This window comes from Lynx rufus, unplaced genomic scaffold, assembly GCF_022079265.1.
Source record: "Lynx rufus isolate CCGP_SWC_20201006 ecotype Redwood Valley unplaced genomic scaffold, mLynRuf1.p SCAF_19, whole genome shotgun sequence".
In the NCBI taxonomy this organism is placed as follows: domain Eukaryota; kingdom Metazoa; phylum Chordata; class Mammalia; order Carnivora; family Felidae; genus Lynx; species Lynx rufus.
In genome coordinates, this window is record NW_025814833.1 from 28,471,365 (window position 1) to 28,494,637 (window position 23,273).

General features: G+C 43.9%; 1 protein-coding gene across 8 annotated transcripts in view; it reads left to right on the forward strand.

Annotated features, from left to right (window-relative positions):
- The window catches only part of LOC124513937 (integrator complex subunit 6-like), a 56,840-nt gene extending 34,612 nt beyond the window's left edge, over positions 1-22,228 (forward strand). For 3 of the 8 annotated variants that reach the window (XM_047081991.1, XM_047081998.1, XM_047081994.1), the window contains 10 exons: positions 86-218; positions 9,162-9,256; positions 10,299-10,409; positions 12,659-12,877; positions 13,524-13,647; positions 15,438-15,580; positions 17,178-17,412; positions 19,754-20,131; positions 21,235-21,328; positions 21,930-22,228. In XM_047081991.1, the coding sequence (XP_046937947.1) occupies positions 86-218; positions 9,162-9,256; positions 10,299-10,409; positions 12,659-12,877; positions 13,524-13,647; positions 15,438-15,580; positions 17,178-17,412; positions 19,754-20,131; positions 21,235-21,328; positions 21,930-22,038 (1,641 nt within the window). In that variant the 3' untranslated portion in view covers positions 22,039-22,228. The remainder of the gene's footprint in view (positions 1-85; positions 219-9,161; positions 9,257-10,298; positions 10,410-12,658; positions 12,878-13,523; positions 13,648-15,437; positions 15,581-17,177; positions 17,413-19,753; positions 20,132-21,234; positions 21,329-21,929) is intronic. The other 5 variants (XM_047081993.1, XM_047081995.1, XM_047081992.1 and 2 more) reach the window with 5 other exon arrangements.
- The last annotated feature ends 1,045 nt before the right edge of the window (positions 22,229-23,273 follow it).

Consider the following 23,273-nt stretch of genomic DNA (forward strand, 5'->3'; position numbering starts at 1 on the left):
ATTAGCTGTGCCTTAGATGTTGCTGGGAGTTTGGTTTCGCATAAAATCCTTATTGTCATAACTATATATTACTTCATGTTTTTAGGTATTTGTTACCAGCAGTGGAAAATACAATGAACTTGGTTATCCATTTGGTTATTTAAAAGCCAGTACGACTTTAACTTGTGTAAACCTCTTTGTGATGCCGTACAACTACCCAGTTTTACTCCCTCTTTTAGGTAAGTAAAGTATGTGCCACTTTATCATCTTTAAACTCTTTTTTAGTGTTTTATTTTATTTTTGAGAGAAGGCGGGAGGGGCAGAGAGAAGGAGACACAGAACTCCGAAGCAGGCTCCAGGCTCCGAGCTGTCAGCACAGAGCCCGACGCGGGGCTCGAACTCACCAACCGTGAGATCATGACCTGAGCCGAAGTCGGATGCTCAGCTGACTGAGCCACCCAGGCGCTCCCACGTTATCATCTTTAAAATACAACAGAGGGGCGCCTGGGTGGCGCAGTCGGTTAAGCGTCTGACTTCAGCCAGGTCACGGTCTCGCGGTCCGTGAGTTCGAGCCCCGCGTCAGGCTCTGGGCTGATGGCTCGGGCCTGGAGCCTGTTTCCGATTCTGTGTCTCCCTCTCTCTCTGCCCCTCCCCCGTTCATGCTCTGTCTCTCTGTCCCAAAAATAAATAAATGTTGAAAAAAAAATTTAAAATACAACAGAAATGAAAAATAGGATAATGGCCTAAGCATTTTAAATGTGGTCCAAGAGCGATAGCAGGATACAGAAAAGTTTGAAAACTGCTTTGGAAGGATAGCATTTACACACTGTTTTCTGTTCTGTTCATTTTCTTGCTGTTTTTTTTTTTTTTTTCACATCGGACAGAAGGGACGCTTAGCTCCAACTGCCGTTCCCCATGCCCCCCTCTGCGCCCCCGGCTTAAAGTGCGCTTGGCTTTTTCGTAGACTAATTTGGGACACAAAATTCCATTGATTGGGGTTAATGCTCCAAGAACCTCTCCAGGAAGTAGGCCTTCTGTGCGGGTTTTGGCTCCCACTCGTTCCTCCACAAACGAGTCTTAAATGCTCTGGAGGCATCTGTTTCAGGCAAGTTAAGGAAACAGGTACAAGGGTAAATTCTGTAATGACTGTAGTTGTAGAAGCTGCAGTTTCCGTGGTACAATTCTACAAGGAACAGCTTCGGCAGCTGTTACTGAGATATCACTGAAAATGTGAGTAGAGATTTTTTTTTTTCTCATTGAAAGAGCCGCATCTGTTGAGAGTAATAGAGTACCACGTGGTGTCCTCCTAGCTGTGAATTGCGAACATATTTATTTGGTGGGGTTTTTGCAAAAAGTGTCAACCTTTAAGTCTAACCTAGTCATTAAAAGCATAAGATTTTTAGTGCGGTGAACTCTGTTTGTACTAAATGTACTGAAAAAGCAATTCTTTTAAATGTTGCAGGTTAGGAACAGGCCATCGTAAATGTATTAGCATGGTTGTTTTGTACATAGTCTACTTCGCTTCTTAGTCTAATCTAAAAATATCCTCTAAAAGGTGATTGTCATTGGGGCGCCTGGGGGACTGACTCGGTTAAGCTTCTGACCTCGGCTCAGGTCATGATCTCACAGTTTATGGGTTCAAGCCCTGCATCGGGCTCTGTGCTGACAGCTCAGAGCCTGGACCCGGCTCCAGATTCTGTATCTCCCTCTCTCTCTGCCCCTCCCCCACTCCTGCTCTGTCTCTGTCTCTCTCTCTCAAAATTAAATGAACATTAAAAAAAGTTTGAAAGGGGATTGTCATTGCTATAAAATATAGGTTATGTCTTTGATATTTTTTTTTATTTTTTTTTTAATTTTTTTTTCAACGTTTATTTATTTTTGGGACAGAGAGAGACAGAGCATGAATGGGGGAGGGGCAGAGAGAGAGGGAGACACAGAATCGGAAACAGGCTCCAGGCTCTGAGCCATCAGCCCAGAGCCCGACGCGGGGCTCGAACTCACGGACTGCGAGATCGTGACCTGGCTGAAGTCGGACGCTTAACCGACTGCGCCACCCAGGCGCCCTGTCTTTGATATTAATAAGGGTACCAATAAAAAGTACCTATATTTTGTGGATTTGTTTAAATTATAAACAAATATAAATTCATACAAGTATAAATATAACAGATATAAATTCAAACATGTATAAATTCATAAATAAGTTTATTATTTATTAGTGACTTATTTCCTTAAAAATATTTTTTAAAAACGAGTGTAGTTGACACACAACGGTACGTTAGTTTCAGGCGTACAACATAGTGATTGGGTAAGTCCGTATGTTACACTGTGCTCATCACAAGGGTAGCTACCATCTGTCTCCATACAACGCTATTACAATACCATTGATTACATTCCTTATGCCGTGCCTTTTAGTCCCGTGACTTATTCATTCCATAACTGGAAGCCCGCACCTCCCTCTCCCCGTCACCCATTTTGCCCATCCCCCCCCCACCCCCTCCCCTCTGGCAACCATCGGTTTGCTCTCTGTATTTATAGGTCTGATGCTCCTTTTTGTTTGTTCATTTGTTTTGTGTTTTTAGATTCCACATATGAGCAAAATCACATGGTATTTGTCTTTCTCAGTCTGACTTATTTCACTTAGCAGAAAACTATCCATGTCACAATCTCATCCTTTATGACTTCAGTTTTCACAACTATAAAGGGAAGGATTAGACTAGATAATCTTCACGTAGACTGTTTTATGGTATTATTTTTCTATTTTTTAAACTTTAATTATTTTTGAGAGAGAAAGACAAAGCGAGAGTGGGGGAGGGGCAGAGAGAGAGGGAGACACAGAATCGGAAGCAGGCTCCAGAATCTGAGCTGTCAGCACAGAGCCCCAGGTGGGGCTCAAACCCGTGAACCTCGAGATTATGACCTGAGCCAAAGTCGGATTCTCAACTGACTGAGCCACCCAGACGCCCCTATTTTTCTACTTTTAAGACTATATCTTATTTTGAGATAATTGTAGATTCACATGCAATTGTAAGAAATAATAAGAGAAAACCGGTGCAGTCACTGTGGAAAACAGTATGGAGGGTCCTCAAAAAGTTAAAAATAGAACTACCATATGACCCATAATCACACTACTGGATACATACCCAAAGAATACAAGAACACTAATTCAAAGAGATACATGCCACTAGATGTTTATAGCAGCATTATTTTTAATACCCGAGATATGGAAACAGCCCAAGTATCCATCGATCAATGAATGGATAAAGAAGATGTAGTATATATACACAATGGAATATTACTGAGCCATAAAAAAAATGAAATCTTGCCATTTGTTGCAACATGGATGGATCTAGAGAGTATAATACTAAGCGAAGTAAGTCAGAGAAAGACAAATGATTTCACTCACATGTGGAATTTGAGAAACAAGAGAAATGAGCAAAAGGAAATAAGAAGAGAGAGACCAACCAAGAAACAGACTCTTTTTAAAAATTTTATAATGTTTATTTATTTTTGGGAGAGAGACAGACAGAATGTGAGCAGGGGAGGGGCAGACAGAGAGGGAGACGTAGACTCTGAAGCAGGCTCCAGGCCCTGAGCTGTCGTCACAGAGCTCCATGTGGGGCTCGAACTCACGAATCGCAAGATCATGACCTGAGCCGAAGTCGGATGTTTAACCAACTGAGCCACCCAGGCGCCCCTCCCCCCCCCCAAACAGACTCTTAGCCATAGAGAACAAACTGAGGGTTACCAGAGGGGAGGTGGGTGGGGGATGGGTGAAGTAGGTGATGGGGACTAAGGAGGGCACTTGTGCTGAGCACCGGGTGATATATGGAAGTGTTGAATCACTGAATTCTACACCTGAAACTAATATAACACTGTATGCTAACTAACTGGAATTAAAATAAAAACTTACAATAAAAAAATAATACTGAGAGAGAGATGACACCAAAAGCACAAGCAACAGAAGCAAAAATAAACACGTGGGGCTACATCAAACTTAAAAACTTCTGTGCATCAAAGGACATAATCAGCAGAGTGAAAAGGCGAGCTATGGAATGGGGGAAATTCTTCAAATCATGTATCCGGTCATTTTTTGGTGTGTGTGTATGTGAGGGGGGTAGGTTTTCTGTTTTCTGTTATTCAGATTGGGTACTTTCTACTGTTCTCTTTCCCAGTTTACTGATCATTTCCTCTGCCCCCTCCATTCTGCTTTTGAGCTGTTCCATTGAGCTTTTTACTTTGGTTATTGGATTTTTCAGTTCTAAGATTTCCATTTGGTTCTTCTTTACATCTTCTGCTTTTTACTTTCTCTTTCTTTGATGAGGCTTTCAGTTTTTCTCATTTGTTTCAAGCCTGCTTATAATTGCTCGTTGAAACATTTTTAATGATGGCTCCTTTTAAATCTTAATCGGACATTTTTAATGTGTCTGTCATTTTGGCGTTGGCATCTCTTGATTGTCTTTTGAATTTGAGATCTTTCTGGTTCTTGGTATGATGAGTGATTTTCAGTTGAATCCTGTTCATTTTCAGTATTCTGTTACGAGTCTCTATCTTATTTAAGCCTTCTGGTTTAGCTTCCTGTCACACTCCTGGCAGAGATTGTAGGTACTGACTCTCCTCAGTGCCAGGAGGGGGTAGAAGTCCAGGTTCCCCACTTGGCCTCTGTTGACATTCAAAGGGAGGGGCTCCTTGTTATTGCTGTGGGGGGTGGGAGTTCTGGATCCTCACTAGAACAATACCTTAAGAATTAGGAATTCCTTGTTACTCCTCCCCACGTGGTCTACATGGACACCGCAGGGGTGGGGGTGGCCTTATCACCGGAGGGCAGTGGAAAAGTTCTATAGAACTATTCTGGGCCAAATTTTAGGACCTCATCTTTGGCCTAAGCTCAGCCTGCCTTCCAAAGTATCATATGAAAGTGCCCCTAACTAGAGTAGCTGGTCTCCCATTAGAAACTGAGATGTGCTGCACTTCACAAGACGCCCCTCCCTCTAGGCCTGGCCTTTGGTGGTCTTGCAGGTAGCAGAGGTCAGATGTGGACGTGGGATAACGGTTGAGTTGTTCTTCCTTTGTCTAAAACCTTTGTCGCACCTAAGTTGCCGCATGTGGCACCCTCTCACTCCCCAGTACTACGTGAGGTCCTGGCACTTTGTTCTTGGTCCCCCGTTAGGCTGTATTACTCTCTTCCCCAAGTGTCAAGTTCCCTTTCTCCATGAAACGCTTCTGTCCCAAGAGATACACGTGCCTCATTTGTCCCTGGTCCTCCTTACGCTGTGACACGGAGCATCCCACCCTGCCTAGAGCGTCACCATCTCTCGGTAAACATCTCAAACCAGAATCCCCAGAGGCACCTTTGATTCCTCCCCCTTCTCCAACCCCACACATCCATCTGAAGGTCAGTCCATCCTTGACTTAGTTCCCATTCTGCCCTTTGGCTTTAAATATCCATTTTCAGGGACGCCTGGGTGGCTCTGTTGGTAAAGCATCTGACTCTTGATTTCGGCTCAGGTCATGACCTCATGGTCATTGAGCCCTGAGTTGGGCTCTGTGCTGAGCGTGGAGCCTGCTTGAGATTCTCTCTCTCTCTCTTTCTCTCTCTCTCTCTCTGCCCCTTCTCTGCTCTCTCTCTCAAAATAAATAAATAAACATTGAAAAATAAATATCCATTCCCACGTTTTTCTGTAACCTGTGTCTTCCCAGGAGCACAGGGTTTTTCACACCATTTGAGGCTGGAGGTCCTTGTGCCCCCGAACACCAAACTTGAGTTTCATGTGGAATTCTGAAATGGACACTCTCAGCATTTCCACCATGACTTCGCTTTCTGGGTTGTGCAGCCCCATAGTGTTAAGAGTATGGACTACGGAGCATAGCTGCCCTGGTATGGACCTTGGCTCTGCTGTTTGCTCGCTTTGTGATCTTGGATAAGATACATAGCTTCTCTGTGCCTTAGGCATTTCATCTGTAAAATGGGGGGTAATGATAGTGGGGGTACCCCAAAGGCATTTAGTTGGGATTAAATAAATTAATATCTATGTTATCTTCATAGCTCTTAAAGGCACTGCTAGTCCATATTAAGGACATTATATAAAGATATAGGGCTTTTTTGCAGTTTGGTGGACAGGGCATTGAGGAAAAGGGCAAGTTAAGTCACATATACCTCCTAATGCCCAGGAACATCACTGTATTACTGCATAGTTGCATAACTGTCCATTAAGGTCACCCTTGTTTTTTTTCTGTATTAATTCAAGATTTCCATCAGAAGTAGTTAATCGAGGTTTAATCATCGAAGCACTAAAACTTAACCTGGAATGGGTAAGTGAGGCTTAATTGCGTCAATGAGCATTTTTTCTTTTCTTTTTTTAAAAATCTTTTTATTTATTTTTGAGAGAGGGAACGAGCAGGAGAGGAGCAGAGAGAGAGAAGGTGACACAGAATCCGAAGCAGGCTCCAGGCTCTGAGCTGTCAGCACAAGGCCTGACACGGGGCTCGAACTCACGAACCGTGAGATCCCGACTTGAGCCGAAGTCAGTCGTGTTAACCAACTGAGCCACCCAGGTGCCCCAGGAAATTATTTTTTCTATCGAGGGCCGACAACTACAGAAATGAAGACACTTGTTGTAGCTTTGTCTTTTAACTTAAGAACTGGGACTTGTGCAAAAAATAAAATTCAGATTCAGACCAGTTATGATCAGGAGAACAAGAAATGGAGGCCCAGAAAGGGAAGCGATTTCTCAAAGCTTACTCTGCCAAGCGGGTGGCTGAGCCTGGAGCTCAAACCCACATCTTCCCCCCCACCCCTTTTTTTTTTGCTGCCGGAAATGGGGAGAAAGGAATGGAAGAGAAAATGTCAGTAGTCTTTGAGGTGTCAGCAGTTATCACTTCACTTTCCTATCCTCTGGTCTCCTCGTCTTTCAAATGTTGACGACTTGGTTGTTTATGGCGTCTTCGGGGTCCCATTGTGGAGACTCCGTGTGAATGGCGACCTCATGCGGAGAATGTGACTAAAGGGGTGCTACCCCAGTGGCTCTCTACCCTTAATCTAGATTGTGGAACATTCTCTCTCTTCTTTCCCCCCTTTCAAAAACTCCGGCAAGAAATAATTAGACTGAATTAGACTAATTGGTGGAATCATTGCAGTCGGCATTGCTAGAAATGTTAAGAGTATTCTTGATTCTCGTTTCACTATCTAATCTGTTTATATCTAGGTGTCTCCCCAGTCTTGTGGTCTTTCAATGTGTCAGTTTCCAAAACTCTGCTTCATTCCCAACAGACTCCACATAAAGACCCAAGTGTAACAGGATATTTCCACAGTCTCTCATTCCTTTCTGTCAAGATATGAATGGTCTTTAAAGGACCTGCATGTTACAATGAGCCAGAAATCTCTTCAGATCTGGTTTTCTTTGTTCTTTCTACCCTGCACCAAAAGAACAAAAGACCTACATTTTATGACTTTGTAAATTCATTTAAATTAGTTTCAGCAGGGGTGAATCATTTATTATAGCAGTAAAAGGAAGAAAATGTGTAGTTGTTTTTCTTAACTGTAGTAATTCAGAATTTCAAAGAATAGCCCTAATCGTAGAGAAATTATGCACGTGGCCTTGGGATGCTTTTGTCCCTGGAAGTAAAGCATTTGGATTTTTGTTGGATAAGAGCCAATGAAACCTGAAAAAACAAAATAGAAGATGGATTTGAAATATCTCTGGTATTTATAGTAAGCGTGGCAGGCTCCTGTCGATGTGTGGGGCTATTGATTTTGAATTATTATATAAAATATATTTTTTCTTTCCCTCAGAAGGGAATAATGACATATTTTGAAAATTTTCCTGTAGTGTATAGAATGCATTTAGATTATTAAAACAATTAAATTTAAGTGTGAAAAGATAGATCTGCTTACTTAAGGACAGTGTCTTTAGTGGTATTAACACACACGGTATTCAAGAGAATATATTTAGTTGTACAGAGTTTTGAACTACAACCTAACATCTCTACTAGCTTTTGCTAGTGCCATGACCCAATTGGTAACTAGCATTTGACAGACCCAAAGTTTGGAAATGAAAGAAATGAAGAAGGCGGGGGGGAGGGGAGGGACTATACAAAGTATAGACTTATTAAAGAGGATGCAAAGCATAATTTGGAGTTTGCGGTCTCTGCCTGAAAGTTAGAGGCTTTGCTTTTGTTCTCATATACTTTGTAAAGCTTCTTACCTTGACCTTTCAGCCAAAAGTGTAACACTCACTGTTTACTTCTCTATTCATTATTGAGATATAACTGACATGTAACATTATATTAGTTTCCCACGTACAACATAATGATTCAATATTTGTATACCTGTTGTGAAAAGCACACTGGGAACACTGGTTAGCATCCATCACCACACAGACTCACAAATTTCTTGTGATGAGAACTTTGAAGATCTACTCACTGAGCAACTTTCAAATATGCACAGTATTATTAACTATAGTCGCCAGGACTTTATTTTGTAAGTGGAAGTTTGTATCATTTGACCACTTTCAGCCATTTCGCCTGCCCCCTTCTCCCCCACCCAGCCTCTGGCAACCACCAATCTGTTCTCTGTGAGTTTAATTTTTTTGTTGTTGTTGCTTTAACAGCCTTTATTTATTTATTTATTTATTTATTTATTGAGAGAGCCGGGGGGAGGTGGCCGAGAGACAGGGAGACAGAGAATTGGGCAGGCTCCATGCTGAGCCCCAGGCGGGACTTGAACTCATGTGAGATTATGACCTGAGCCGAAACCAAGAGTCAGACCCTTAACAACCTGAGCCACCCAGGCGCACCTTAACCGCCTCCATTTATCAACCAATGTCCGTGGATTCCCCCTCAGTGCACATAACTACAGTAGTGTTACCAGCATGTAGGAGGTCAGAAAAATATTTCCTGTGGCTCAGAGGTGGTGCTTTAATACTAGATTTTATGTAGCTTCACACATGGAAGAGGCGTAGGTAACTTGAGAATTTGTTTTATTTGCTAGAAAAATGCTATATATAATGTTGGCAAAGAGCACCCAAAAAAAAAGACAATCAAATAAGTTCCAAAGAAAGGTTCGTCTAATGTAATGTTTTAATTACACTGAGATTTCTAGGAAATGCTATAACGGATGTGCTTGATTTAGATCTTGGAATTTAGGATTGGAATAACGTAATATTTTGTTTGGTTTTCTCTTGCAGATGACTTGTTTAAAGTTCACAAGCTTAAGCCAAATCTGAAGTGGCGACAGGCTTTTGACAGCTACTTAAAAACTCTGCCTCCATACTACTTATTAGTATGTATTTCTGCGTATATGTGCATTAACTGTATCAGTGATGATTCTTGTTGCAAGAAATGTCAGTGAGCCAAAAACTTGACCCCCGAAATGAGACAGATTTTTTAATTTCTAAATATCTGTATCGCCACCGTCTTCGCGAATTATGCGTAAGACCTTGGAGATGTCATGGTGGCACAAAAGAGAATTGCTTATTTTATTTCCTTTAACTGCCATGGTTATTTTTATAAAAACACATCTCTGTTTCTCTTAGCAAAAGCAACCTTGTGAAATTGGAATTTTGGAATTTGCGAAAAATATGTCTGGATTCGTGTATGAATGTCAACTTCCCTTTTTAACTCTAGAAATTTTCAATGTGGGGTTTCCCTCTGAAAGAAGAAATTCTGGAAGGCGGCATATGTGCCAATTGCCTGTCAAATGTGTTCTAGACACAGCAGGAAGCAGGGCCGCTGGTTGGGGGAGGGGAATCCAAAAAGAATCAAAAGTTACTTGGCCTCATTTGGGTGTTTACAACTTGAGAAAAATCTTCGTGATGCTTTTGAACTGGTCATGTAATCGAAATCAAGATTACCAAAATCGTTTCAGAGGCGGATGTAGCAAACCTTAAGCCAAGTTTCTAGAGGTGAAAAGGCAGAATCTTAAATGGTACTGTTGGTGTCACTGGAAGGAGAAATTGGGGTGCGTTAGTATTTACCATGGCAGGAATGGGGTGCACGATAAAATGCGATATGAAATGACTTTATGACTTGGGAATTAAGACTGAAAGCAATTTACCTGTTTGAATATGCTGTTTCTTGATCTTCTTATCCCACTCTCTTCTGATTTATTTATTTATTTATTTATTTTTACTTTTTATTTTTTACTTTCTGCTCCTTACTCCTCTGCTATTTTCATTGCCACTTTTTAATGTTCCATGTTTGGTTTTATGTGCAGCACCTTGACTTCTAAGAAATGAATCATGTCCCTTTGCCCCTTATAACTGAACTTTGAGTATTTTAAGATTTATTCTATTCTTACTGTTGTGTATTTTGTTTCCTTATAGCCATTAAAGAAAGCACTAAGGATGATGGGAGCTCCAAATCTGATATCAGATAATTTAGATTGTGGACTTAGTTACAGTGTTATCTCTTACCTTAAAAAACTCAGCCAACAGGTAGTATTGGTAAAAACAAACAAACAAAAATCCTTTGCCCTCAGAAGTGCATTTCCTTATTCTTTAGTGTAATTGTCATTTTTCAAATTAAATGTGTATATATCTCTCCACTTTATGGATTAGTGATAATGTGATTCTCTCTGGCTTCTAGCTTCACCATTAAGCTGCAGCTAAGGGTCTGTCAGTGTCATTGGATGCTGTGCCGTTTCTCCTGCTTGCCAGTTTGTGCTACCCACGAGCTGGTTGACATCTTGTGGCCTAAGAGGGGCAGAGGCTTAAGAAAATGATCTCATGGGTCACATGTTGTCTATCCTCAACCTAGTTTCTCCTCCAATCACACTGGGCTAGCGCATCCCCCTTCTTTAGGTCGGCACACTGAGGCCTGGTGTGCCTCAACGTCTGGCCTGAAATTAGTTCTTAGGCAATAAACATATGCACACGCTCTTTCTTGGCGAGGGGGAGATGAGACCAGTGTTCCTCACGCTGGAGGGTGATAGGCCCCTTGGGGACCCGAAGAGTGGAGTTCAACCTCCTCTCTTCTTGCCCTCCGTCCGTTCCTTTATAGCCCCGCCTCATTTACCATTATTCACCTTGTCCCTTGCCTGCCCCTCTATTAGTACCTCATCCTCCACTCACCCTTACTTACCATACTTCTCACCTCTACCTAGCCCATTCTTGCAGGATGGAAGTGTTTCAGAGCTACTGAGGTAGAGCGTTACTGCCATACGAATGTGTTACGTTCTATGACAAATTCATGCAGCCTTTTTACTTTCTTCTTATGCACAAGGGTGCTCCCAGGTAGGGGGCAGTGGTAGCGTCTGCAGTGGCAGTCAGGCTTTAAGTCACATATGTCTGGAAGTTGGGCCTTTAGAAGACAGACAGCCGTAAGCAAAAGAGTGTCAGATGTCACTGAAGAACCAAAATGACTCCGCAGTTGGGGACGCTGACACACCTTGCTAGGATCCGGCACAAACAGAAGTATGGTCTGGAGTTTACCAGCTCCTGCCGGTCCAGTGTGCTCATGAATGCAAAAGAAAGCACAGGCAGACCTAGATTTCTGGTCCACCGAGCGTCCCCGTGACCCCCTTTCCTCTCCGCCAATAGATTTTTGTTGTTGTTGTGAATGTTTTGTTTTGGTTATTTATTGATTGATTGACCTGTTGATTTACATATATTTTTTTATTTGATGTCTACCTTAGGCCTTTAAGGCTGTGTCAGCAGGGTATGGCCACCAGGAAGAATAGTGAGCAGAGTTGAGTCGTGCAAGTTCCGGGACCTTCTGGAACACGTTGCTTGTGTAGTTTTCTAAATGAGATTTCGGGACCATTTCTGGAAACAGACCCTTCATTTGCTCTTATCCCTTATTTCATGACTTAATTTTGTGCCAAAGATAAGAAACATACTTAATTCCAATCATAGTGAGAATTAATGAATCTCTCCGACCTAACCGTAAGAAATGAAAAATCCTTTTGGGCTTACTGGGCACTGGTGGAATCCCTTCTTCCAAAGAAAAAAATTATTACTAATTTGTAATCACTCTAATCACTAATTTAATTACTAATTTAATAACAACTATGTCGCCAGTGTTCCTTGAACCATGTATGTGAATCACCAGATATGCCCAATATATTGCTACGAGTCACCGTCAGGCACTATTTATCAATGCGGTTTAATAGCGTCCATTAGGATTTTTTTGTAAGTTACCTAGAAACTTGCTGAGCAGATATTACAAATCATTTGCGTGGTAACGTTTGTTAAATTTAAGCATTACTTTTTTGGGGGGTGGTCCGATATTAGAAACAAACAGCTGAATTATTTCCAGACGTAATGCCAATCTGTGTAATCTGAATTTTAGCCCTAGTTTACATTTATAAATACAGAGTCTTAAACCTTTATGTCTGGGTCTGAAATAAATATACTGACTTAGACTAGATTTTACGGCAACAAGATGTGATTTTAAATGTCTATGAATGTAATTCTTATCCATGGTTTCCATTCTCTCCATGATCCAATCATAATTTTGCCATTAGACAAGAGAAAAAATGTAGTAAGTTATTTTTCTCACCCCCACCTCCCTGTTTGCTGTGATAGTGCAGAGAAGCACAGGGAAATGTTTAATTACCCATTTTTCCGTGATTTACAATTGAAAAGTGTTCTGTGGGGTTCTTAAAGTGTTCCCTTTCTTAAGTAGTAAAAACAACAGTGATAATATAGATCTTTTCATAACATACTATGTACTTCCATTTTAGACCAAACTAGAGTCAGAACGGATACTAGCATCCGTGGGGAAGAAACCTCCCCAGGAAATTGGAATCAAAGTGAAAAATCATTCTGGAGGTGGCGTGTCCTTTACCCACAGTAAAAATTTTAGAAAACTATTGAAAGAAATCATAGGGGAAAGTGCACCAAGACTGACAGAATTGAATACCAAAGAATTTGCTGGCTTCCAAGTAGGGCTCTTAAACAAGGTAAATTGTGGACATAAATACTTTGTATTTGTTTGAGCTTGTCTGATGCATTTATGCCATAGTATTTTAGTTTTGAAATAATTACGATCCTGTTTTGGACTCCATACTTATCAACGGTTTAGTTTAGGAATTGCCCTGCCCGCAGACGCCAATATGGAATTAAATGTGCAAGATATGTTTGGGGGTAATGTCTGTGAAGGATAAAGGGGAGAGAGAACAGGAGTTGGCGGGGGAACCTTCAGGCCACACGGCTGATCTAGCACCTGTGAGAGGAGGGGACGAGGAAGAGAATTGGGTGTGAAGGGTCTCAGGCAGGAGTGCAGCTTCGAGAAAGTCTTGGCCAGCCCAGCAGGGACGTCTAACACCAAGATTTCCCATAGAGGAGGTCCACGTTGGGCAGAGGTGGCCAGGCCAGTTGACATACTTGGGAAAGGATATTCTCAGTGGTTTGAGCATGTTGTGGATATATTAGAATTTGGAACAAGGCCAGCAAAGGCGAGGTTTCCACTGGCAAAATTCTATGGTAGTTATTGTATTGAATATCCCTCTCTTCACTACGATTTTACATACACTGCAGCGTTAAGAAGTACATTTCTATATTAAAAGCCTCAGGAGTAACTGAAATTATTTGTTCCATTTCAAACAGGATTTGAAACCTCAGACATATAGAAATGCTTATGATATTCCACGTAGAGGTCTTTTAGACCAGTTAACCAGAATGAGATCCAATCTGCTGAAAACACACAAGTTTATTGTTGGACAAGATGAAGGTAAATGAACAAAGAAGTATTTTTTGTTGATTAGGAAAATATCAAGCCTGACTTACATGAAAGTGCTTATTGCATAACGGGTAGGTTATTTTGTAATACTTTCAGGCTTAGAATGCTCATTTTCACCTGTTCTCAGGTTGTAGGGCAGGTGTGCATTAATTGGCTCACTGAGAGTGAGCATTTTTTAAAGTTTTTATTTGAATTCCAGTACAGTTAACATACGGTGTCATATTAGTTTCAGGTGTATAATACAGTGATTCAACACTTGCCTACCTCACCCGGTGCTCCTCGTGACAAGTGCCCTCCTTCATCCCCATCACCTGTTTCACCCATTCCCCCCACCCACCTCCCCTCCGGTAACTATCGGTTTGTCCTCTATGATTAAGAGTCTGTTTCTTGGTATATCTCTCTCAAGGGCGAGCATTTTGATAGCCACTCCAGGTTTAGTGAACTGGAAAGTGGCGGGACCTAGGTCTGTCAGATTTTGGAAATGGCACAACCCAGCCTGTCGTGATGAATTCAGTCCGGAATTCCTCATTTACATGAAAATTATGAAGCTGGTAGTGCGTAGGACAGTTGGTGATGGTGTACAATTCCCCTTTACTCCATTGTGCTCATTTGAAACAGGGTCATTTGTCCATTAAAAGGAGTTAAATCTTAGCCTGGTCGACCTCCTAAAATTATATACTGAGTTCTGTGGAGAGGAGGGAAGCTTCTCTAGGAAGGGAGCCTATAGATTTAGTCACATTCCCCAAGAATGGAAGGCCTACTAACCAAGGTCTCTGGATGATAAGAGAGAACCATGGAGGCCAGGCTCTTTGAAATGCAGCACAAATATGGTGTTTCAGGCTGGGTGGTGGCATACAGGATGTCAGCCCATTTTCAAACCTGGTTTGAGGCCTAAGGACGTTGTACTTGGCCTAGTGATTTGAGCTTGTAGGGAGTAGTGATGGTACCCTGAGTAGTGAGTGGGATGAAGAGAGATAATTTTAGATCTTAGAACTTGAGATGCTTTTAAATGTTTATATTTATTTTTGAGAGAGAGAGAGCGCGTGCACGAGCAGGGGAGGGGCAGAGAGAGAGGGAGACACAGAATCAGAAGCGGGCTCCAGGCTCCAAGCTGTCAGCACAGAGCCTGACGCAGGGCTCCAACCCATGAACCGTGAGATCATGATCTGAGCTGAAGTCAGATGCTTAACCCACTGAGCCACCCAGGTGCCCCCAAAAGTTGAGGTTTTAGACTATTGGATGCCAAGGTACACGTTGCCAAACCAGACTATGATCATGCCCTCTTAAAGTTTTATTTATTTATTTATTTATTTATTTATTTATTTATTTAGCACACATGCACACATGTGAGCAGGGGCGGGGCAGAGAGAGAGGGAGAGAGAATCCCAAGCAGGCCCCATGCTGTCAGCGCAGAGCCTGACACGGGGCTCGATCCCACAAACCGTGAGATCATGACCTGAGCCGAAATCAAGAATAGGATGCTCATTGGGGCGCCTGGGTGGCGCAGTCGGTTAAGCGTCCGACTTCAGCCAGGTCACGATCTCGCGGTCCGTGAGTTCGAGCCCCGCGTCGGGCTCTGGGCTGATTCTGTGTCTCCCTCTCTCTCTGCCCCTCGCCCGTTCATGCTCTGTCTCTCTCTGTCCCAAAAGTAAATAAACGTTGAAAAAAAAAATTTAAGAATAGGATGCTCAACCTACTGAGCCCCTGATCGTGTCCCCTTGTCCTCATGATGCATACACTGCAGCTGTGTACCATTTGTTTCTTTGCCGGTGGTTTTACAGATTCCCTTCATAGTGTTCCAGTCGCACAAATGGGTAACTATCAGGAATATCTAAAGACACTGGCTTCTCCGCTTCGAGAGATTGATCCAGATCAACCAAAAAGACTACATACTTTTGGCAATCCATTCAAACAAGATAAGAAGGTAAGATACCTATTTCTAAGTCTGCCCAAGTTGTGATAGTCTTGCTATAATTCCTTTCTTCTGGGCAAGGTGAATATAAATCAGAGGTTCTCCCTCTGTTGGTTGACAAGATAAAATAGGACTCCAGGGCTCTCCATAAGTGGAAAGTGGGAGCCTCTTGATACAAAGGTGTGTTGCTTGAAGAAAAGAATAAGTGACATTTACTGAGTACCTAGTAGGAGTTGTTGTTTTACGCGATCACATTTAATGGCCACAACGGTTCTGCAGATGAGTGTTACCATCTGTCCTCTCATAAGAAGAAATCAAGGCTCACAGTGGTCAAGTGGTGTGCTCTGAGTAGCACAGCTGAGAAGAGCCAGGATTTGAACCCACATCTTTCCAGCTCCAGAGTCTGTATTCATTCCCACCTCTGCACACTAATTCCTTTAATATTGAGATCACCAGTTATTTCCTGTTTCCATTACTCGGATCTCTAGTGCTCTAGCCAGACGGTGATGAAGTGTTCATCTTGAAATAGGAAGTACTACGTGATGCTGCTTTCTTTGGATTGTCCTAGTAGAGATCTAAATGTGAGGTGTGGGTGTGTGTGTGTGAGAGAGAGAGACAGAGAGAGAGACAGAGAGAGATGCCGATTTGACCATCTAAGGATGAAGACAAATGGGGATTCTCTTTGCACACATGGAGAAGACTATTGGTGTTAAGCTGCAGACCATGTAATAATCTGTCTGGTAACAAAACTAGACTGAGAGATATTCCACTTCACCCCAATCCTCAATTAATTGGACTTTTTCTTAATCTTTCTGTGCCTTGGGCTCCTCATTTGAACCCCTGGGGATAATGATTACACTTACCAGAGTCCTGTGCAGTATTGAGTTAGTGCATGTACCCATTTCAAACATGACCTACATGCAGTAAATGCGCAGGGTGTATGGTTTCCCCTTTCTGTACCGTGTTGCTTTGGAAAATGCCTTGGAAGAGTCTTCTATCATGATTTTATGAAAAATATTTTCATATTCTCGGGTTATCCTTGGATGGGAACAGCTTTTAGCTAACCCTCTGCACTGCTGGCTGTCATCCTTTACCTACCCCCAAGAATGAAAAGCCCCCAAGGTGGACATATTTGAACCTCCGTGAGGTTGCTGTGACATTTTCTGTCAACCTGCTCTCTACCGTCCACATGCAGCGTTCTGTACAGTGATAGTCAATATTTCTTCATGATGCATTTAAAGCACAAAAGCACACAAAAGGGAATTGGTTCACTTGCCAAGGGTCGCTTCCGAATGGTCTGTACTTCCTCCGAAAAGTAACCTCTTCGGTTGATGCGAGTTGCTCATTTCTCAAGCTTTCTGGTTAATCATGATTGTATTGTGTTTGACCTTGGCAACACATTATCTTTTCATCTCCTCCTTGTTCCACCGAGACTAGGTCAAGATTGGACTGGAGTAGCACTTTCTGAGAACAGGGTCTAGGTGGGGCACGGTAAATCTCTGGCCCGTGATGAAGACGTGTGTTGGTAACAGGATGTATGGTTGAGTGTGCGCGTGCCGCGTGCGGGCGCTGTGCTCTTTAATGGAGAGTGTTCATTGGTGTTTTCTAGGGAATGATGATTGATGAAGCAGATGAATTCGTGGCAGGGCCACAGAACAAAGTGAAGCGCCCCGGAGAACCCAACAGTCCTCTGTCATCTAAGAGAAGGCGGAGTATGTCCCTGCTGTTGGCGAAACCGCAAACACCACCCACTGTAACTAACCATGTGGGCGGAAAGGGACCACCCTCAGCCTCGTGGTTCCCATCTTATCCAAACCTCATAAAACCCACCCTTGTACATACAGGTATAGAGTAGTGGTTGTGATTTCCTTATGGCTCCTAGAAGACTAACACTAAACAGCCTTATTTTCCTTTGTGTTCATTTCCTTTGTATCCGCTTTTTGTTCGTTAAGTAAACCATTATTAAATCATCAATGTGGTAGGTACAAAGGGCCCCGTGGGGAGCAGAGTCACTGTCTGAGGCGAGAAGATCCATACTTATGTAGTAACTAGCACAAGGGGGAGACATGGGGATGGGAGCATGTTGCTGCGTGAGTCAGAACGAGGAAGCAGGTTCTCGACGCAGCAAGAGCGAACCAGCTTAATACGAGGCTGGGTCTGCACCGGCTCTCTGTGTCCTCAACTCCTGCTCCCGCTCTAGCCCAGTGCGGTCTGGCTCTGCCTCCCCACCGCACTGAGACAGGCGTCATCACGGCCCCCAGGGTCTGTTGCGTGTTGCCATTGCTTCTTCGCGTCACTTGTCACAGTTGTTCACTCCCTCCTCCCTGGAAACTTTCTCAGGTTCCCAGACACCACACGTCCTAGTTTTCTTTTCCCTTTGATGGCAACTCCTCTTCACCCTCTTTTTCTGGTTTCTCCCCTTCTCTCCCACCTGTAAATAGCGTAGGGACCCAAATCTGGATTCCAGACACCACCCCCCCCCACCCCAGGTGATCCCATGCAGTCTTGGGCTTTCCAGGACATTTACATGTCAACAACTCGGGTGTTTACACCTTGCTTCAAACTCCAGACCTAAATTTAACCATGGACATCGTATTTCCACTGAGGTGCCCCATAGACCAATAAAATTCGGTCTCACGTGTTTCATCAGAACTCCTAACCTTCGCGCTCTCCAAAACAGCTCTGCTTGCCGCCTGCCGCGGGCATGACTCTTAATGTTAAGTGACACCATCCGGCAGTATGCTGGGAAAGGTGCGACAGCCAGCTGTCCGAGTGTGTGGGGGCCGGGGGGGGGGTGAAGCCCTGGATTATAATGTTTGCAGGTTTCCACAGCGTAAAGGATGCCAACGTGATCGCTGTCAGGCCATCAACATGAGGTCACTGGGCCAGATCAGGAAGAGCACACTCCTGGCACCATTGTTTCCCCAGGGGTTCAGTGGAGATCCTCGGAGTCACCATGATTTCTCTTTTATTCTTCTCTCACTTCCATCCCTTAGCAAGTGCAGACACTTTGACACCCAGTCCGATTCCTGGATCACCCTGTGTCTCTATCCCTCTAGTCTGTGCTGCCACCGTCTGTCCCCAAGCTGCTACAACAGCTTCTCATCTGATTTCCCTGCTCTCCCACTTGACCCTCCTGACCCATCACCGCCCTGCAGCCCGACTGACCCCGTGCGCACGGAAATCCGACCCTGCCGCGTCCATCCCGAAACCCGCCGCCAACTCCCCCGAGCACTCAGAACAGAATCGGAGCTGCCGACGCTGGTCTACACGCTCTGCAGGACCCGGGCCTGCCCTCCTCTCCCGCACGCGTCCTCTGGGTGTCCTCCTTGCTCTCTCTGCCTCTGTCCTTTGCTCCACGGCCCCGGCTCGTCCCCTCCTAGGGCCCTGCACCGGCCCTCACGGCAGCCAGAAGTCCTCCTCACGTGCACAGGCCGCCCTGTCTCCTGCTCCACGGGTCACCTCCTCAGAGGGCCCTGCCCGACCCCGGGGTCACGGAGACTCCCCCTCCTGCTCTCTGTCACATCCCTGATGTCTTCCTTCCTAACACGAGTTCAAACTGTGTAACTCCCTTTACCCATTTTACACATACCGTCTGACTTCCCCATGAGGATGTAAGTTCCACAAGGGTAGGGATTGTTCTCGTCTGTCTCGTTCACTGCCGATCTCCCAGCATTTGGCTCAGTGCCTGGCAGGAAGGAGGCAGAGCATATGAAGTAGAGGTGTCAGGCCTGGAGCAAAAGGAAACCCATTTCCTTGTCACAGAAGGGAATGATGAGAATCACACACAAAGATTTTTGGTGACGGACTACATGTAGAATCTCGAGGCCTAACGGCCACCTCTGTTTTCTTAGAACTTTTGAGATAGGAGAGAAATTGAAGGGGGCCCATGTAGTCTGGTGCCAAGCTCGGTGAAGCCTGGCATTTTCTTTATTTTCTTAAGCACGGCATTTGATATGTAAATTACAGAAATCATGACATCAAGTGAGACCCGTAAAGCGCAAGCAGCCACTAAACCACAGGTGCCAGGGACCTGAGAACGCTCGGTAGTTGTCTTGCCCGACTCGGTTTCCATATGTATTGGGAGTGCCGTGAAGAAGAGAAGGTGGTTTTGTTGTATTATTTTCCTGGGCTCGGTTTGAGGGGTCTCAGCCTCACAGTTTACCTTCTTGATTTGGCCTCCAGATGTCACTGTCATTCCTGATGTCCATGAGGAGAAGAGGGAAAATGGTCAGATCCCACCCGATGGCTTCTTGTCAAAATCTGCTCCCCCAGAGCTTATGAATATGGCAGGAGATGGTATTCCACACCACCACCAGTTGGATTCTCTATCTGACGACTTCACTAGTCTAAGGAAAGACGGCCTGATTCACAAACCTGGGACGCATGCACTTCTAGGAGGAAGCAAACACTGCAGTGTCTCTGTAGATGATCGAAAAGCCTCGGTGACACCCACTTTGGGAACTGTACCAAACACCTTGCAAATAACTCCTGCTATGGCGCAAGGAATCAATGCTGATATAAAACACCAGTTAATGAAGGAAGTTCGAAAATTTGGACGAAGTAAGTAATGAAAGCACAAGTATCAATAATATAATGGGAGGTCCTTCTCATAATTCTGTGATTCAGGATAGATTCATGCTATCTCTGGAGGTATTGGGGAAGTATTGGGTGTTCACATAATTTATTATTATTTTTTTAATGTTTATTTTTGAGAGAGATTGAGAGAGAGCACGAGCAGGGGAGGGGCAGAGAGAGAGAGAGAGAGAGGGAGACAGAGAATCTGAATGAAGCAGGCTCCGCACTATCAGCGCAAAGCCTGACGTGCGTGGGGCTCAAACTCATGAACCCATGAGATCATGGCCTGAGCCAAAGCACCCTGGGTTTTCACATAATTTAAAGCGATTCCTCTTGCTTTAACTAAAAGGACCCAATACACCCTTTTCTCTTTTTGCACCTTACTGATTGTAATAGTTTCCTTTTGCTGCTGTAACAAGTTGCCACAAACCACGTGGCTCAAAACTGTACTCCCCTTACAGTCATGGAAGTCGGAATTCTGAAATTATTTTCACTGGGCTAACAGAAAGGTGTTCCTTCTGGAGACTCGAGGGGGAATCTGTCTCCTTGCCCTTTCCAGCTCCTACAGGCTGTCTGTGCTCCTTAGCTCTTGGCCCCTTCCTCTTGGCCCCTTCCTTCAGCTTCGAGCCAGTAACGTCAGGGCCTTCTCTCCTGTCTAGCCGCGCTCCCGTCCTTACATCTTTTCTCTCTGGCTCCAATTCTACTCCCCACCTCCTATTATTTGGATATTTGTGATTACACTGATGCATAAGCCTGGATAATCTCCCCATCTCAAGATCCACAGCTCAATTCTATCTGCAAAGTCAAGTCCCTTTTGCCGTATACGGCAACATGTTCACAGGTTCCAGGAGGTAAGATGTGGACAACGTTGGGGGCCATTATTCAGTCTGCCACATTTGTTCAGTGTTTACAAGAGTTTCCTTAGTAGCTGATGCGCGGATGTTTGGGTTCGAGTGTTTAAAATACAAATGATAACTTTCCACCTGTGAGGATTGATTACCGAGGATGTGTAAGGATTGAATTTTATTTCCTATTCGTATTTTTTAAGAATACTGAGGTTTTGGGTTTTTTTTTTTAAATATCTTCAGAGTATGAAAGGATTTTCATTCTGCTTGAAGAAGTGCAAGGGTCTCTTGCAGTCAAGAAACAATTTGTTGAGTTTACCATCAAGGAAGCTGCAAGGTGGGTGTAAAGTGGAGACCTTCGTCTCCGCTTGTCGTTAAGCGGTAGGGCCCAATGCAGAATGGGGGGCGGGGGGTGGAATGAGCTGTCCCTCGGTTTTCTCAAACCCTGGCTCTCTCTCGTAGTTAAGGCTGTCTCCAGAGGCATTGAGATTGGTATTATCGGAGTCCAACTCATTCATCCACGTCTGTGGAATCTTCTAAGCTCACCACAGCCTGAGGTGGGCTCAGGCCCTCAAGCTGGCACTGTCAGTATTTGCTAAGCCGCATCTTTTTTTGTTTGTTTTTGGTAAATTTTTTTTGAATGTCTATTGAGACAGAGAGAGACAGAGCATGAGCGGGGGAGGGGTAGAGAAAGAGGGAGACACAGAATCCGAAGCAGGCTCCAGGCTGTCAGCACAGAGCCGATGCGGGGCTCAAGCTCACGAGCCGCGAGATCATGACCTGAGCCGAAGTCCAGATGCTCTACCGACTGAGCCACGCAGGCGCCCCTGCTAAGCCGCATGTAGACCACCAGTTCCACCTTGTGCCCCGCACAGTGCCTTGCACATTGGAAAGGCTTCGAGTATCTTCTGGTTAATAAAATTTCTCTTTATTTCTAGGTTTAAAAGACGAGTCTTAATCCAGTACCTTGAGAAGGTACTAGACAAGATAGACTCCCACCACCACCTCAACAACGTTAATCACATCAACAGAAGATCATCATGTTAATGCAAAGACCAAGGAGAAAAAAGGGCAAGTTTTCTATGCTGTACGATGGAAGATGATATTGTCAAAGCTTCCTAGAATGTTTTAGGCAAGGGAATTGCCTTCCCGAAGCTAAGAAAAAGCCATGGAGCTTTTTTTTTTTTTTTTATGATTCTCTGGAAGTAAAAGCTGGCTAAGGGTTTTTCTGAAAGTATTAATTTGTTGTTGTTTTTTTCCCAGTTGAGGAAGGTGATATTATTAATTCAGCAGGTCAACTTCAGTAAGCACTGTCACCCCTTCTAATCTTTATTTGTTTTTGAGAGAGAGAGAGAGAGAGAGAGAGAGAGAGAGACAGAATGTGAGCAGGGGAGGGGCAGAGAGAGACGGAGACACAGAATCCGAAGCAGGCTCCGGGCTCCGAGCTGTCAGCACAGAGCCTGACGTGGGGCTCGAACTCACGAACCGCGAGATCATGACCTGAGCCGAAGTCGGACGCTCAACCAACTGAGCCACCCAGGCGCCCCACTGTCGCCCCTTCTAGATGTGACAAGGGTTTCCTCATATGAACTTTGCTGTTCTGGGCATTTCCAGAGTGACTAAGAGCCACCGGTAACGTGGAGCACTGCTTGGTGGTCATCTTGTGTGTGCCGAACAGAGTTTTCAACAATTCCTAGTTGTGCCTTTTAAACCATGCAATATTCAGGACAGTTTGAAACAAAGAGTAAGAAAGCTGCTATTCGGGTAACTTATTTCTCTGTGGGAGGGGGCAGGGTGAGTCACAAATGATCTACCTCCAACTCTCTTCTATTTTGTCTAGAGACATTACAAAGTGCACCTGAGGCTACCCCAACCCTGACATTTGTTCTTGCGTGTGATGACCGAAAGTCTTCAGGCAGACTTGTACGTTCTGTGCTTTGGGAGCACTAAAAGAAAAAAAAAATAATGTATATATTTCCTTTAAGGTTTATACAAAGGTTTATATGGAGCAGTATTGTTTGTGTGGATTAATTTGCAGAAATTTAAGTGTACAAAGAGATTTTGAGTTTGCATATATAAAATAAATCATTTTATTGGTTTTCACAAGTTTGTTAATTCTGGAGACATTTCTAGTTTTATCTTTCCTGTGACTTGTTACTCCTTTCAGAAAACAGAGTGCACATTATAAAGTGAAGATGTTAACAGAAGGATTGAAACTTCAAAACATCACTCACAGAACCCAGCGATGTTGGGGGAAATGGCAGAGCAGGGTATTCTGGGGG